At 40.3% G+C, this 17,366-nt stretch overlaps 1 protein-coding gene across 10 annotated transcripts in view; it reads right to left on the bottom strand.

Moving 5' to 3' along the window:
• LOC142388530 (rap1 GTPase-activating protein 2-like) overlaps positions 1 to 17,366 on the bottom strand; it is a 114,799-nt gene that overhangs the window by 20,396 nt on the left and 77,037 nt on the right. For 7 of the 10 annotated variants that reach the window (XM_075473896.1, XM_075473898.1, XM_075473895.1 and 4 more), the window contains 2 exons: positions 10,014 to 10,098; positions 2,284 to 2,319 (listed from right to left, as the gene is read on the bottom strand). In XM_075473896.1, the coding sequence (XP_075330011.1) occupies positions 2,284 to 2,319; positions 10,014 to 10,098 (121 nt within the window). Of the gene's footprint in view, positions 1 to 2,283; positions 2,320 to 2,561; positions 2,619 to 6,252; positions 6,349 to 10,013; positions 10,099 to 17,366 lie in introns of those variants that run through there. The other 3 variants (XM_075473900.1, XM_075473901.1, XM_075473903.1) reach the window with 3 other exon arrangements.

Raw genomic sequence — 17,366 nt, 5'->3', positions numbered from 1 at the left:
GTAATATTTAAATATTTTTTTCTATTGTAAATAAATCTGATGCAATGACCAGCCTTTCATGTCTACTTACACTGCAACAGTCTCAAATTTAGCTATCTTTACTGGAGTAAAAAGTACACTGCTGAACAGCAGCACATTACACATGTGGTGATTTAATTAGTTTAACCACAGAGACGATGCACATTTGACTGACTTAGAACAAGGTCGAGCACCCAATATGTCAGCTAGTACAGTGGGGGTTGCTCGCTGAGCTCTCTGGCTCAGATTCTACGGTATTTAAAATAAAAAAAAATGTCAAAGCTCAAAAACAGCAACAAAATGAACATTTCTATAGTTATGTTGAAACAATAAAAGAAAAATGTATTCAAACTATATTGAGTTCAAATGGATTAGTATTACTTTTACAATCAAAGCTATAATCTCAAACACAAGTTTCTAAGTTGATAACTAAATACCACAATTATAAACGTCTGATTTTAAACTGAAAAACCTTTTAAAAAGGCTAAGACCCTCCATTAGATTTCCCTCAATTGGTAAGTAATTAAGTTGAATATTTACTGCATCTTGTGTATCTGAAGCCATGATATTTAAAAATGGAATATTTGAATCATTTTGATCCACCGGCATCCTAAACTGAAGGGTGTGACCAAATTCTAGGACCAAATGTCGCTTTTGCTGACCGTGTGTGGTAGTACATCCTATTCAATCAACTTGATGTAGCCCAACCTCCATTTACCTTTTAAACCCACTATTGGTAATTCTGCAATTGAGAAGCAGCCACTGCTTTATTGTCTCAGGAAACAAACTGAGAAAAAAAAAAACAACTCCCCTAAGTTGCTTTCTGCTGTGTTCATCCTAAAAGTCTTGACTGTCTGAATTTGTCCGGATTGTAAGTGTTTAAGTAACCACAACTTCATGTCATTAGAAATGAATCAACACATTCAGGTTTAGATTAGAGGCAATATTGCAACACAACCTTGTGACAGATCGTAAAATAATAGGTCGCAACTTCAAAACATAGGCTCAAAAATGGTACAGAAGCCACTTGTTCCTTCCTCAGTTCTGTACTGCGATACAGCTCCTGCTATGCTAGAATTTAAACATGGTTGGGGTTAGAACTAATGTACATGGTAGGGCTTGTAGACAAAAGACAGCCTCAGAGCAATCTACAATACAATGTGACTCACTGGCCACATCTCTTGCCACGTGTTGCAACGCTGCCTGACACAAAACAAGTGCCTTTTAAAACAATTTTCGTGCCGCCAGTTTTAATCATGGACTGTCAAAGTAACATGCATTGGTTCATGTGGGCAAACATTCCTGTCTCACAGTTCATCTTTGTGCTGATATAAAAACCGACATCACCATGTCAACAAATGATGCTTGCAGTTGAAAAATTAATTTTTTAAGTTTATGAATTAGACTTTATAATTTTGCAGCTGTGCATTTGTGCAGTGTCAGTAATAGGTCCACTGAATTGTTTTTTTTTTTTTTCTTTTCTGTATGCTGTTATCTATTCACAGAATGTGTTGCCAATTAAAAACAGAACAAATCAGCAGACCAGTGATTGGAGGTTGTGTTTGGAGGACGTGTACGAGCCATTGCTTTTTTAGATTAGTTTAATTAGCTGCATTTGTGGCCTTCTGCATGAAATCAGCTTTTCCTAATATATTCCACTCACCGGCTGCTCACCTCACACTTGCTGAACTGAAATCTGTTTTGCAAATCTAACCACATTCCCCCTCTTTCAGAGTCAGTTTCTTTTAAAGTTCTTCGTGTCTCTTTTATTTCTCCACCCTTCCTTCTCTCTTCTCCTCCTCTTCCTTTTCATTCCGCCATCTGTCCTTTGACTCAAAGCCCGTGCCTTCAGGGGCCCGTTGAGGGCACAAAGTGGTCGCACAAGGAGAGTGACAGACGCTGCTCAGACGAAATAGAAAATCAATGTATTCCTCACAGAGAAGGAGAAAATAGCCTGTCTAGATCTCTCCGGAGCTTTTGTTCTTCTCTTGCAGGATCCACATTATCCAATGTGAGAAACACTCTGAGCCCAACGTCTGACATACAACTGTGTCATTGTATCTGAATGCAGTAGCAGACAAAAAAAAGGGAAAAACTATGCATCTCACAACATGCCGACACAGAAACTATGCGATTTCTTTTCAGTAGTAGTCGTCAAAGCAAAGAGAGAGAAGAGACAGGAGGAATGAAGAAGAGGAAACAAGGATGACAAGGACAACAGGAGGAAACAATGCTTTCAGAGGAAAGAAAATAAGCATTTCTTACCTGCATCCTTTCCAGCATATCGAAGAACTCTGCAGACTGAAACAGACACAAAAATAGATTCAAAGATAAAATATAGACTGCTAAACTCTGAGCGTCAGAGCTTGGAAATTTACTGACACCCAACACAAATTTAGTGAGCACAAAAGCTTAGTCATCACCCTTCGGCAGTGCCTAATTTACACCTCATACAGGTGCGTCAACACTCGATACAAAACCCAAACGTCTTAATCTAAAGGTTTTACACTGACAACAGCAGGGCCGGCTGAGCAGCAGCTCACCGTGTGCAACTCTCCAGTTTGACTGTGTCAAGAGGGCAGGGTAGGGCGACAGCCTCTCACGCCCACATGTACACACTTTGATAAGGAACCACTTCCTAAGATGTCAACACACCCGAAAGCACACGCGCACACAAACAAAAACCATGCGCAAGCCCGTCGGCACGTCTTTGTCCCCTGGGCTTCCACCTTGCCACATAAACAAGCCGTGAGAGTGAGAATGGTCCACGTGTTCTTCTCTGCTCAAATTCTGCTGCACTTGTTTATGCGTAAAGGATTGTGCGTGAGGGTTAGAGGCTTTAAGCACGTTGACACATTCACTCAGACATAACAGATGTTGATCCCTGATGCCAAATTAAACTTCCTGTTTAAAAAAAAAAAAACGAAGACAATAAAAAAGGCTGGGAAGGGAGATTTACTGCAGCGTTCCTGGCAAAGAGTCAGCAAGTCTGCTGTTGACTGCAATGCAATTAATGAAATTATTACCACCCTACTGACTAAAGCAGTTAAAAACGTGTTTTAATTGTGTTTGTTAATCTGCTTAAATGGTTCTCTTCTGATAAAAAAAAAAACAAAACAAAGGGAAGAAGTTGAAAGCACTAATCTAATAAAAACGAAGCCCCATACAGCACATAAATCTATAATCACCACTTTTGGTGCTAACACATACTCATACACATCTCTTATCAAAGAGTTAATATTAACCCCCCTAAAGGTGCTGCAGGCTGATACAGAGCTGCAGCTGGACCCACAGAGTCAACAGCATACTGCTCGACCAACAATAAAACCTGCTTTCTTGTTCTTCGAATCTTTGGCAGTCCTGTGTGTTAGTCTCTCTGCACACAGTGTAAATATAACTCGAGGTCATACAGTATGGAATAAAAAGAGAGGGAGGGTTATTTGATTAAGTATACTTTTACAGTTTTATTAAATCTGCTCTTACAGACTGTAGGCCAGGGCCAGACTTTGAACCAGTTTTTGATGTGGAGGAAATTGGGGGAAAAAATAAACCGCAGCTCAGTTATTCACATCCTGCAGTTTTATGAGTAGGCCTGTTAAGTTTGAAGGTGAGGTATTAAAACTCTTATTATTTAGCTATTGATTATGATAGAAAGTTCCAATGTAAATGTGATTATGTATATGAGAAATCTGAATATTTTTTTTAATCTAATAATGATTAACATCATTTTCTATTTAAATCTATAATATAAATCTCAGAAGCCTCCAGCGTATCTCGTGTGTGTGTGTCTGTGTGTGTGATTTCAATCACCTGTTCGTAGGTATCCGACCTGTCCTCTCAGCAGTCAGATTCCTTCCTCATGACTAATTTAGTGGCCATCATTCTCAGCAGGGATTGTGTTATTTGCTGCTCAAAGGCCAAAACAAATTCATTCGATAAATGTGTTATTTTACGGCACATGCTGCTTGTGGTTTAATTTTCTTTTTCCAAAATGCCTTGTTTAATTTTTCATTTTTAAATTAGATTTGAACGGCGCTCTGTGACCTGTGACTGGTGATTTAAAAATTTCCTTGGCAAAATCCATCCATCCATTTTCTATACCTGCTTAATCCAATTTAGGGTCGCAGAGGACCTGGAGCCTATCCCAGCTGTCATTGGGCTACAGGCAGGGTACACCCTGCACAGGTTGCCAGTCACACAACCATGCACGCTCACACTCAGTCATAGGGACAATTTAGAGTCACTAATTAACCTAAAATGCATGTTTTTTGATGGTTGGGGGAAGCCAGAGTACCTGGAGAAAAACCATGCATGGGGAGATGCACGATAAAACACAAAGAAAGGCCCCAGCTGGGATTTGAACCTGAAACCTTCCTGCTGTTAGGCGATGGTGCTAACCATCACACCACCACGCAGTGCCCTGGGCAAGATTGGCAGCTGAAATTGCCTTGGCAACGTCTCATTCCATAGTGATTACTAGAATCTTTTTATCTGTAGCAGTCGTTACTGAGCTCATTGTCCTTCTTGGAAAATATCTGCCACCTTCAAGCACTTTTCATTCCTACTACCTGATCACAACATCTTCATACCATCCCTTTGTTCCTTTCGAAAAGCTTTCTATCGCTACGTCAGGAAAAGAAAAACCTTTTGAAGAGGAAATTGCTTCATGTGCATCCATTCAGTCTATTGAAATCCTAATGGTGCAGTTGTATGAGTAGAGCCTACATTAAGCAGATAAAGTGGCATAATGACAGTCAAAGCAGCCTTTTTTTTTTTGACAGCCCAAGTTTCCAGCCCACCAGGAATGCTTCTGAATCCCCCAACTGACCACTCTGGCTAGGCTATGACAGCTGAAGGGGACCCGGGAGTGCTGACAATCTTCAGCTATACCACCAACAATGGCCAGACACGAACAAGGTCAAGAGAGTTCTTTCTGTCTTTATGCTTGGCTGTCATTCTATCCAATAGCACATGAACATCTCTGGTCTCGTCCTTGTTCTGTTCTCTGTTATCTCAGTGCCTTATCTCGCTAATTTGTCCTCTGTTCTCTATTCTCACAGTATTTTCACTTTTGTGTCTATTCTTTCTTTATCTCTCTCTAACCCGGCCACATTTGCATCTCTTATCTTCCATGGCAACGTGAAGAGGCGACCACAGGCCACAGGCAGATTAAATGCACGGTCTTGCCTGCATGACAGAATGACTGACTGGCTCATTGGCTGCTTGAATTCACACATATTCATGGTAAGTCATGAACGTTATCGGGCCACAAATTGACAGAAATGATGAAAAGTCACAGACCGGGGCAACAATATCCATATTTCTCCATGTTATCTGTAGGAATAATGGAATGTCACAAAGTTTAGCTTAATCGGAGATATGAATTCAAAGATTACAGAGATGAGTTAAGTGGGAGCTAAGCTTCACAGGTTTTTTTTTTTTTTATTCCCTTTCTGCTTCCTTTCCTATTTTACTACCAGTAAACCTGAATATGATAATATTCCCTGCACTTGCATGGCATTTCTAGTAGAGCTCCTGTTGCCTTTGCTTGCAACATGAGACAGTGTTGTTCAGGAAGGATAAAGCTGACAGCTTGAATACACACCAGTCTTTGCCACACATCTGACTACTGTAATGACACGAATTTGCATCTGTAACTGATATTTGAGTGCTGTTTTAGCTTGGTCCCTGGGTTATGAAATATTGTTGTGAAATACGGCACATGTGGGAGTAAACTTGCTATAAATAGGACACAAAACTGGAAAGTTTAAGAGATGCAGGTGCTGCCGAATCAATCACAAAACCGAATCTCTTTCTACAGTTGTTCTACCTGCACTGCTGAGTCTGACCCCAAAGCTGCATATCTGGTATTTTAAGTATAGAATATTCTGAAATAGCCTCAGCTAAAGATATAGTAATATTGGCTGTAAAACAGGATGAGCTGCACTTACAGACAGTGAAGTCTTCTTTGCACATCTGACACCTTTTCAAAACTTTATCACTGAATTACCAGCAGTATGACGGTTACTACAATGTTGCATTCACAATGTAGCTGTCATGCCAAGAGAAATAAGATTAGTGATGAACTGAAACTAAAGTTTCAAAAGAAATCTGGTCATTTTTAAAAAGGCTGATAACAAAAGTACATTCGATAGTTGTATCAATTACATGGAGGTCATCTTACACACTAAGTTGTACACTTAATATGTCAAATTGTAATGCACACAGACTTACCATGCAACAGCTGTTAGAATATCTGAGTCTTTTGTATATTCGCCTTTCTCCTGCCTCCACTCGCACTCACTTTTAACCTCCGTTTTGCCTAAATACATCCAGCTTAAACAGGAAAGTCAAGTCAGGCAGCTACCTGTATCGTCTGCCAAAGCAGAGCAGGTTATTCCCGTGTGTCTGTGTCGTGTTAGCACATGCAATTGCAAAATGAGGTGAATTACGTTTTTTGAGACAAAATTTGTTTTTGCTGTCTCAGCTGTAGTGTCTTTTAAGACTGTTGGCTACTAGCATTAAAGGATAAGACCGGTTTTTTGACATTGGGCCCTTGATTTCACATTATAACATGATGTTCTACTCACCCCTGCTTGTTGTTGGTCATTTGGAGCTGTTCCGAAGATATTCGAGAGGCGTCTGGCTGCTCTCTTGAGATATTCGGCCATGAAACGGTTTCCTATGGGCAAGCTTATACAGGCACAAACTATGCTGTTTATAATTTATTAATTACTGTACACTAGCACTGATAACGTGGAGGTGCGTCGCTTACTTAAAAAAATCCGGGTTACTAATTTTGAATTTTAGCCGAATGAATAAATAGGCAGCAGGTCTGTGGGCTGCCTGTGGCAGTAGCAGACGAGGACGTCAGTAACACCCACTTTACGACAAAAAAATCTAAATTACAGTAACCCGGATTTTTTTAAGTAAGCGACGCACCTCCACGTTATCAGTGCTAATGTACAGTAATTAATAAATTATAAACAGCATAGTTTGTGCCTGTATAAGCTTGCCCATAGGAAACCGTTTCATGGCCGAATATCTCAAGAGAGCAGCCAGACACCTCGCGAATATCTTCGGAACAGCTCCAAATGTTCAACAACAAGCAGGGGTGAGTAGAACATCATGTTATAATGTGAAATCAAGGGCCCAATGTCAAAAAACCGGTCTTATCCTTTAAGCACAGACTGCGTCATCATCAAGTGTGAAATTACAGTCACGTGCCTGATTAAAGTATTTGCACATACACACAATGAATTACATCGCGTGTTATCAAAGTAGAATGCCAGAGAACCATGAGGACTTCTTTAGATGGAATTCTAATCTATCTACTAGTGTGCATTAGAGTGCAATAGCAGTGTAGGAATCCTGTTATCTTTAAAAGTAATTCATTAAAGTAAAGCTCCATCTATTTTCTCCACCTGTGCTGAAGCTTAGCCCGGCTTATATTTGGCAACAGGCGTTTCACTCCTTGGACAGGCCTGCAGTCCATCACAGCGCTCACACACAGTGACAGCAAACCGTGCACACGCTCACTCAATTTGGATTCACCAATTAACCCAACATGAATGTGTTTAAACTGTGGCTTAGGTAGAAAATGCAAACTCCACACAGGAAGACCCCAGCAGGGGTTTTAAGCATGAATCGTTTTGCCGTAAGGTGACATTGGAAAACACTGCACCGCGATGCTGCCCCTGACCTCAGCATCATATGTAAAAGTACTTCATATGCATATTAGTCCATGTTAGATTACATTGATTATAATTACTGAAGTATTACATTACAGGCAACCAAGATGTAATTTAAATCAGTTAATGTACACAGATGGGTCGTTTGCACATTTCTCCCATGTATCAATCAAGTTTGATCAAATTTTCCATCCATCCGTCGCAGGGAGGCTGGAGCCCATCCCATCTCACCAGTCTATCACAGGGATGATCTCATTTTAACTGTATTAAATCATTTTTAATTATCTTATTATCATATAGTATTTTGTGATGGCTGAATGAAAATGCAATGACTTAAACGACTTTACATTTGTCTCTGAGTTGTCAACTTTTTTAAAAAATGGCATTTTACAGATACTATTATACTGAATTGTACCTGTTTTGAATTGTATGGGATTACACCGGATTATTATAAATTGGACTGAATTTAGTTGAATTACATATTAAATCTTAGATGGTTATGGTTACTTTACTCTGTAAAGTGCCCCTATTCAACCACTTCCTACCTCTTTGTAAGCTTTATTGAACATGTATCAGATGTGCAATATCACATGCATGACAGTTTTAGATAATATTTTTAGTCTTCCTCATTCTGCCATTTAGAATAAATGTTTACTTTTTTTCCTTGCCTGCCTTCTTCCTGAGCCTAAGTCTACAGTCGGGTTCGCTGATATACACTACCATGCAACTATACTGTTTACTTACTACTGTTACCAGATCTCTGACCTTAAACACCTGCTCAAACCACTTAAACCTTTTCTTAAAGAGGAAAGGGTGATGGTAGTATTGAGTGACACAGGGATCTTAGCAACTTAAGCCAAACAGGATCAAATGTGAACCTGATGACAGCACCGCCAAAACATATTTCATTAGCATGTCTGAGAAAGAAGACAAGTGTTTTTACACAAAAGCCATAGATGTGATGTATGTGGTAATCATAAGCTTCATAACATATGTTCCATTGTGACAATGATAATGACTTTCTTGCCATTAGACCACTCTAACTCACAGCAAAATTGCAGGTTGCCATAGATAATTATCAGAAATCAGCCTCATATCAAGGCTGAAATTGATGTCATCTGGCTTGAAAGCAAATTTCTCTCAGATATCCAATGTTTTTTCATATATTGCAGTATTTTCTCTATTTTTCTCCAGGCTCCTCTCTGTCCTCCTCTCTATGCCATCTTTGTGTTATTTTCAGCAGTTTCAGGAATGATGGTTCGCTTCAAGGTCACCATACCAAAAAGATTGGCTTCCTCTTGCAGAAGCCATCATCTACACCCTGTGTATTACCCTGCTGATCTCTCCCTTCTGCAAAACATAACCTGTCTTTTGTCAGGCTGGAGAAAAAGAAATCACCAAGCTGTAGCATAAGAGAAGTGCATTGTGAGCAATGAATATCTGGAAAATATCAACTCTTAGAGTATAAAGCTTTTTTCCTAGATGTGTAGCAGAATAATATGTCATAACATGGCTTAAATTCATTTGGTTTCCTTCTCTGTGATATATATTTTTTTCCCTTTGGTTCCTTTGACTGCACAGTTTGATTGACAATTTACGGTCAGGATACCAGAGGTACTATGTCATGATTCGGTCTACTCTACAGAAAGATCTGACTAATCTGATCCTTTTTCATAACACAACCTGCCCCTGATTCTTAACATCCAACTACAAATAAAAGTGGATGATGAGAGGAACCCAAAATAAGGGAGATAAAAACCCAGAAAACCAATTTAGGGCCTTGCATACCAGCAATTTCATGTGTCAGTCAAGGCAACATGAGCCAAAGAGGAAGAAAATAAAAGCAGCGTAAGTGTGGGTGTTTAAATAGAGATATGAGGGGAATGTTAAAGTATAAAAAAGGATTGTAGACTCACATAAAAAAAAAGAAATCCTTTTACAATTTTCACTTTCCTCAGAAGTTGAAAGTAGAAATTCAAAGATTTAAAGTAAAGCAGTGGTGCAAAGAACCTCATGTTCAGCCATAAGCTTTATTTTCCCTGCCTCCAAAGGAAATCCCTGTTTTAATGTCAAGCACACAAGTAAGGGATTACAGCACTTCACCCCTGGAGGAGCACGATTCATTTTGTACAATAACGTATTGATAAAAAATATAAGCAAACCTATTTGAGCTATGGCAGGACTGAGTAGACTTTTTTTTACTTCAATATCCTTGATTTAGTAGTAACCATTTGAAAAAAAAAATCATGCAGTGTAAAGAAGTGTTTTTATTTCCATTTCCGTGTACATGTATGTGTATCATACCTTCATGCTGGGCGGTGCAGTGCGGGGCGGCGAGGGTGGGCATTCTCCTAAAGGAACGTTGGTGATGTTCAACAGCTCCTGTTTCCTGGAGGGGAGAAGAAAACATTAAAAAATAAGCACATTTACTTATTCAATTTCTGCGATTATCAATATGTACACAGGGCAAACTTCCTTGTTCCTGTGTGCAGGGCAGTGTTTTTTTCAGATGCAACATCCTTGGTTAAAAAATGAAGTCAGCTCTGAAGTACAACAAGCGGTTCCTAAACCGATAAAGATTAGCTTTAATAGTGAGCTAGCCTTCATAGACCTCCATAGTGCCTTACTCAACAGCAACCCAGTGTTCTGGGTATTCCCATGCTCTGGTTTTGCTTATTGGTGTTCAGTTGCTTTCTGTTTTATTTTGCAGAGTTTCAAGATTTTCCCTTAGATTTTCAGTTTGTTTCTCTGAGGACCATCTGCCTCGCTCCTCTCCGTTCTGCATTTGGTTCCGCCTCCTCCAGTAGCTCTCACATCTCATGTGATGAAGGTGCTGGAGAGACGCATCTCAGACCGCAGGTGGCTTCTTCCCTTGACCCTCTACAGTTTGCCTACCAGCCTCACCTGGGGGTGGATGATGCTGTTGTTTACCTGCTGCAGCGTGCTCACTCGTACCTGGATGGATCGGGTTGCACTTTGAGAATCACATTCTTTGATTTTTCGAGTGCATTCAACACGATCCGGCCAGGTCTACTGAGTGACAAACTGCAGGTCATGGGGGTCGACACATCCATCATCTCCTGGATTGCCAACTACCTGACAGACAGACCACAGTATGTCCGGCTGGGCGGTGTTCTGTCTGATGTGGTGGTTGGCGGTACAGGAGCTCCTCAGGGGACTGTGCTGTCTCCTTTCCTGTTTACCTTGTACACCACAGACTTTAAATACAACTCAGAGTCATGCAACTTGCAGAAGTTTTCGGATGACTCTGCAGTTGTTGGGTGTATAAGGGATGGACAGGAGGGGGAGTACACAGTGGAGGATTTTGTGGATTGGTTTGGCAGAAATCACCTGCTTCTGAATGTGGCAAAGACCAGAGAGATGATCATTGACTTCAGAAGGAGGAGGACGGCTCCAAAGCCTCTGTGTGTTCTGGGAGAGGACGTTGCAGTGGTGGAGGACTAAGTACCTGGGAGTGCACCTAGACAACGGACTGAACTGGAGGACCAACACCGATGCTGTTTACCAGAAGGGGATGAGCCGACTCTATTTTCTGAGGAAGCTGAGATCCTTCAACGTGTGCAGCAAGATGTTGGAGATGTTCTATCAGTCTGTTGTTGCCAGTGCACTCTTCTTCGCTGTGGTCTGCTGGGGGAACAGCATCAGAGCCGGTGACACCAGCAGGCTTAATAAACTCATTAAGAAGGCTGGTTCTGTCATTGGCTTCAAACTGGACTCATTTGAATCTGTGGTGGAGAGGAGGACACTGAACAAACTGTTATCCATCATGGATAACCCCACCCATCCTCTCCACCAGCTGCTGGTTGGACAGCGGAGCTCCTTTTCCAACAGGCTCATCCAGCTCCGCTGTCACAAGGAGCGATTCAGGAAATCATTCCTACTAGCAGCCATCACCATCTATAACACCTCCCCTCTGGCTGGAAGAGAACTCCAAGCTGAATAGGCTTGAAGTCTCTCCTAAAAAACAATAAAAAAAAAAAAAAAAAAAAAAACTCTTCATACTGTAGATTTGTACATAGCGAATGTTTATTCATTATTTTTATTTTATTTTTTTCTATTTACTGTATGCTGCTGCAACAAAACAATTTCCCAAATTGGGATGAATAAAGTATCTATCTATCTATCTATCTATCTATCTATCTATCTATCTATCTATCTATCTATCTATCTATCTATCTATCTATCTATCTATCTATCTATCTATCTATCTATCTATCATAAAAGGCCACATAAAAGGCCATCTTGTGACGTGTAACTTATTAATCATCTTTAAAGAAATACTATGTAACTTCTCAAAAAGCCCATTATTGAGCTCCCCCTACAGGCTTGGAGGTAATGTACGGTTAAGACACTGTCGTAAATCTCTTTCTCTTCCTTGCTTCATCAGTCAACGTCTTCTTCTGTTTCTTCGGTGCCTCTGCCATGATGATCGTACTGACAATGTTGCGCTAGCTTAGCCTTATACCTGGGAGCGTGAGAGGGGTCTATTTGTTTTTGCGGTAGGTGTGCCAGAAAGCAAGTCGAAGTACTTCCGCTCAGCTCCCGGGCCGGTCCAGCAAAGTTACATAGCGCAGTTATTCCAACTCAGACCGCCGAAGGGCATAGGAGACAGGCCAATCGTAATATTAAAACTCATTCTAGACGCACAATTTTTTTCAAACTGTTATTTTAAGGTAGAAATATTACATAGTATTCCTTTAAGGTTTCGAACAAACAACCTACATGGTAATTTAGATCCCTCGTCTCGAATCCTTTGCTTGCAACAGTCATGAAACTTTTTTGCATCCAAAGATGGCGACAGATAAATAGTAAACTCAGAGATTCAGAACCTTACTCAACAAAGCAAGGAGGCATATCACATAATGATTAAGTTTCATCTCTATAAGTTGGGTTCAAAACTATTTTTCTACTTCTCAAATGATACAGAATTTGTTTTGTTTTAGTTGTGATCTGGATAACTCTTGAATTAGTTTGAACCTTTCAGTTTCAAACCAAACTACTTTTGTCTATTAACAAACACCATTGCCTATCACTTTGTTTAGCAAGCTATGACAAGGTTAATGCAACAGCTTGTTGAAACGCTAGCACGGCAGCTGCTAATATGAACTACTGTATAACTACAATAGAGTCAGCTAAATTGATTATAGTAAACTTTAAGTCATCATTAGGCTGATTCAGTATGAGTATATTAACAATTTGGCATTTCAGTTTTATCTTAAAAAGATATGCTGTCATGCTGTTTTCACACATCAGCAGCAAATATTCTAGTTGTGCTTTAGTAACCTTTTTATCAAGTGGGCTTCAGTGTAATTTCATTCTGGAGCCATTGAGTTACTAAACACTACAAGTTTGTGTGAACATTAATGTACCTCTAATTGAAGGTTTTAAATCAAGCCAGTAGGAAATATGCAGTTAAATGGCTCTCTGCTGTTTTTCTTTGCTCCCAGGAGTTCCAGGGACTGACAAGTAGGCTTTAAGAGGTCATTAGGGGCTTGAAGACTGTTGAGTTTTACGCTTTTCTCTGTATCGCAGCCTTCTCAGAAGCACGAGTGCACATTAATGATCCCAGATGATAAAGGTTGAGCTGTTAGTGAGAGACAGCAGGCTAGTCTGATAAAATCCTCCTTGAAGAAACAAGCTCAGCTGTGACGCTTTGTGAAGAACATCTCTCATACTGAAGATAAGATCAAGAGCGTTTACAAAGTAAAAACAAAGAAGTTAAACCCACTGTAGCCCTGCTTCTAAGCTGGAGAGTACACATAAAACCCAAGTTTTTTACTTTGTCTACAAGGGCATCTGTGGCTTAAATTCCACGACTTGTTGAATGCAACCTGATAGAAAATACAGTTAGGGAGCACAAAGCAGCAACATATTCCTATCTCTGTCCTTTGTTCGGTTTAATCAATAAGGCACTCTAAAGTTGACAGTTTTTTTTCTCTCACTTTTTATGAGGCTCACAGATACTCAGTCAAGTATGGAAAACCACAGAAATGTCAGGTCTAGTCCAAAGCCAGTTTGACCCTATTCACTTGTCATTGCAGATGAGAAGCCCATGCTATGAAGTTATTTCTTTAAAAACAGGCTCAGCTCTTAAACAATGCACCACTGTGTCTTCTATGTGTGTAAAGGTTGCAGCCAAGGCTGCATGATGTTTGAATGAACATCATAAGCCGAGATAGTTTTGGAGCATGACTGAAAAAACAGGTACTTTTGATGGACATTGTTCATTGTTCCTTCTCTTTGTTCTATTCAGACTGCAGATTACACCAGTGGTTTTTCCACTGCACACCTGGGAAAAGGTTGTTCAGACATCTGTCCCTGGGGCAGAGCCCTGCTTTGGGTCTCCATGGCTGCTGGGTATGTGCAAAAGAATGAAACCCTTTCTGCTGCTTTATGCACTCAGACAGATCTACACAAAGATATGCTGTTTGCAGAGGGTATTTTTTTGTGAATGTGAGAGAAGAGGTTAAAAAGGATGCAGTTCTCTTTGAATGCAGCTTGGACTCTGAAAGGGGGCTTTATTGGTAGTTTAATGGGCAGATATTCACTATTTTACTTTAATCTAATAAAATGAAATGGGAGTAGTAAAATAAATCTTTCCTTGTTGAACATTTCGGGAACATTTTTGCATCGCAAACATTTGGGTTCACACATAGCATCACTCTGGAACACCTTGAGAACATTTGTGGACTCCAGTGCACTCTGGTTCAAGTAAGATTAAATAACCAAAATGCCATCATACTTTTCTGCACCATGGTTTTCCCTGCCTACGTCACTTTGTGGCCTATGTTGTTTTTTGAAAAATGAATCAACCTTGTGTCGCAGTCCTAAAGGGAAATCTCTTAGACCTGTCCAGGAAATGAAGCAGGATAGCTTCACCTTCCACCAGGAGGGGGAAGGAAAAAAACAAGCGATGAAGAACTGGTCACGAAGAAAGTGAGTCAGGGGTTAACAGGAGAAAGTGCAGTATGGCACGCCATGGTGGCCGCTTAAAAGTTGCCATTATAATACTAAAACTTGACATCCCAGAATGCTCTGGGATTTTTTCCTCACCTTAAACTTAGATCGAAACCAAGAGGCATTGCCATTGCACGGAGTGGTTTTTAAGGGTGTGGAGGTCGGATTTTCATGCAGGAGACCAACATTTGCTTTTCTTTCCAGGATCCCCACAGTTTTAGCCTCTCATGTAGCTTACATTTAAGAGCTAAGCAACTGTTTTCTGAAGCACTGGCAAAGGTGAACTCAAAGTCCTTAGTACTCACAAAATATTCTGGATTCCTTAACACAGATACAACATGTTCTTATGACACACACTCAGATCTTGTCACCTTCAAATCTTGTCAGTGTGTTAGTTAAACTCATTTAAATTCTGAACTTTCGAGTCTGTTCTCAAGCCTTTGATTCCTTCATGCTGCAGAAAAGTAGTTCAGAGGTTATGTCTGTTTTATCTTTTCAGATGAGAGAATAACCATGGAAATGGGACGAGATCTCAATAAAGAGCCTTCGAGATCTGGTAAGAAAAAGGTATGTTGCACTGTTGCACGCTAGACTGTGACAGAAAATCACAGAGCCGTATTGCATTCAATCCTCTAACCTTTAGCTTACATGAACAATGTTTGTCGGGAAAGGTCCTGGAAAGGTGTGCCACACTGCAGCGACTGCCACAGGATTACATTACTTTAACACACAGCGAATACTGGTTGAGAGGACCGTGCTGCAGCTGTCACTGTTTGCATGACTCTCCCTGACCGGGTGCTCTTCCAAGAACAGCAAAGTCATTTCTGAAAAGTCATTTTCCTCTCTGACAATAACGACATTCTTGATTACGATTTTAGCAAATAGATTTCCTTTTCGGACTCAACACGATGTTGAGATAAATGATCGTAGAATTGCAGATTAAAATGTAAAGATTATGCTTCTCATTTAAAACAAGTCTAGCACGAGATGCACCTTTCTTGTATAGCAGCATCCTGTTTGCATTCGGCCCGTGCTAATTATAGTAAATTCAACAGTAATTACACGCACACAATCCTTGTTCATGTATTGATTACGCTCTTAAGATAGGATTCGGACAGCAGGAGCACAGGGATAAGCAGGGATATGGAGAGGGAAAGGGTGTGTGAGAAATAGAGAGAAAAAATCCCCACGTGACTGACCAATCACAAGAAGAGCAGATAAGACGGTTAGTGGTTTCACTAATAGAGTTTATACAACAGTAATTGGAGACAGACAGAAGGAGAGAGTAGAGGGCAGGGGACATACAGTGAGGCAGCATGCTGTGGAGGGTAAACTGACAATAAAGAATCCACTCTAATACCACATATTAGGCTTGACAGTTACAGATCTGATAAGCCCTCAAAGAGGATGATGTTCGAGAAGGTATGCAGGAAATGTGATGCCTGTTGCTTAATATAACCACAATTTGGAGGGTGTGAGCACATCTTACAGAAAGTATAACAAGTATTTAATGAATAGTGCCTCAAATCAGAGGTTAAAAATGTACATTTGCAAACAGCAGCAAAAGGCACGTAAGAGTGCTCTCACATCATTTTAAATGCCCTTTAAGCAGTAGATTGAATTACGACCACTTTATCCTGCTGTCTTTCCTCCACCTCCCCTCGTTCTACCAACTATCTATCAGTCTTGTCTTTGTTACAACGTCCACTCCACAATTAGAGTAAAAATGGCGACATGGGTCAGTCAGCTGTCCAACAGGAGAGTACAGGCATTCCAGATATGCAACTCAATACGGAGAGGTCAGCAATGATTAGCAGGCAACTGAGGTCTAAGTCACCAGCTGTTTCCTGTGGGAACATCATGACTCGTCTTCTTTCTTACTGTCATATGAACAGATACGAAGTTGACAGTAGGTAGGAGATTAGACAATGACCTGAAAACCTGAAACACTCATCATAAATGAGAGGAAGAGATGAACAAATATGGAGGGGGTGATGAAGAGCAGTCTGCCCCTGGTAAAGAGAGATGCTGCTGCATTTATAAATTTGTCAAAGAAAATGTGGGTCCTTCATCTGCAGAGCCAGCACCAGAGAGCGGTGGATGCAAATAACCTTTTCATTGAGCTGTTCTGCTCAGAGGGTGAAGGGGAGTAAATGGAATTTGTGTTTGTGTGTCTGTGTGTGTATGCAATACAAGGGCTTCTAGCTGCAGATGGAGACACACTCCAGAATCTATTTTACCACAACGACACACCTGAATTAACAATGTCATTATCACTCTCACGGCTTCCACATGTAAGGGACCGAGACTTACGTCAACAAACACACAATTACGAAAACACACGCCAAGAGCCTTTGACTTTTGTAGAAAAATGGGAAAATCAGTTTACATTTTATAGGCAAAAGTCATTTCTAAGTCAACTTTGATTTATTATCAAAAGTTATTAATTTCCCATCACATCAAGAAGTTTATATATTTACAAAGTGCAGAGTGTCGGATTAAAGAAAAGAAATTTAGATCCTGAAGTTAAACAAATCACACGTCCGAGTATAGAAAACTACACGTTTATGGAGCTTATTGCTCATGATGTGGGATCCTTTGTGCAGTTTCTTCATTTCCTCTCCTCTCTTAACCATTCCTTTTATTAATTTGAGCATTACACCGAGCCGACACTGGTGA

This window comes from Odontesthes bonariensis, chromosome 9 (genome assembly GCF_027942865.1).
Source record: "Odontesthes bonariensis isolate fOdoBon6 chromosome 9, fOdoBon6.hap1, whole genome shotgun sequence".
Lineage (NCBI taxonomy): Eukaryota > Metazoa > Chordata > Actinopteri > Atheriniformes > Atherinopsidae > Odontesthes > Odontesthes bonariensis.
This window is presented reverse-complemented; position numbering and strand designations above follow the sequence as displayed.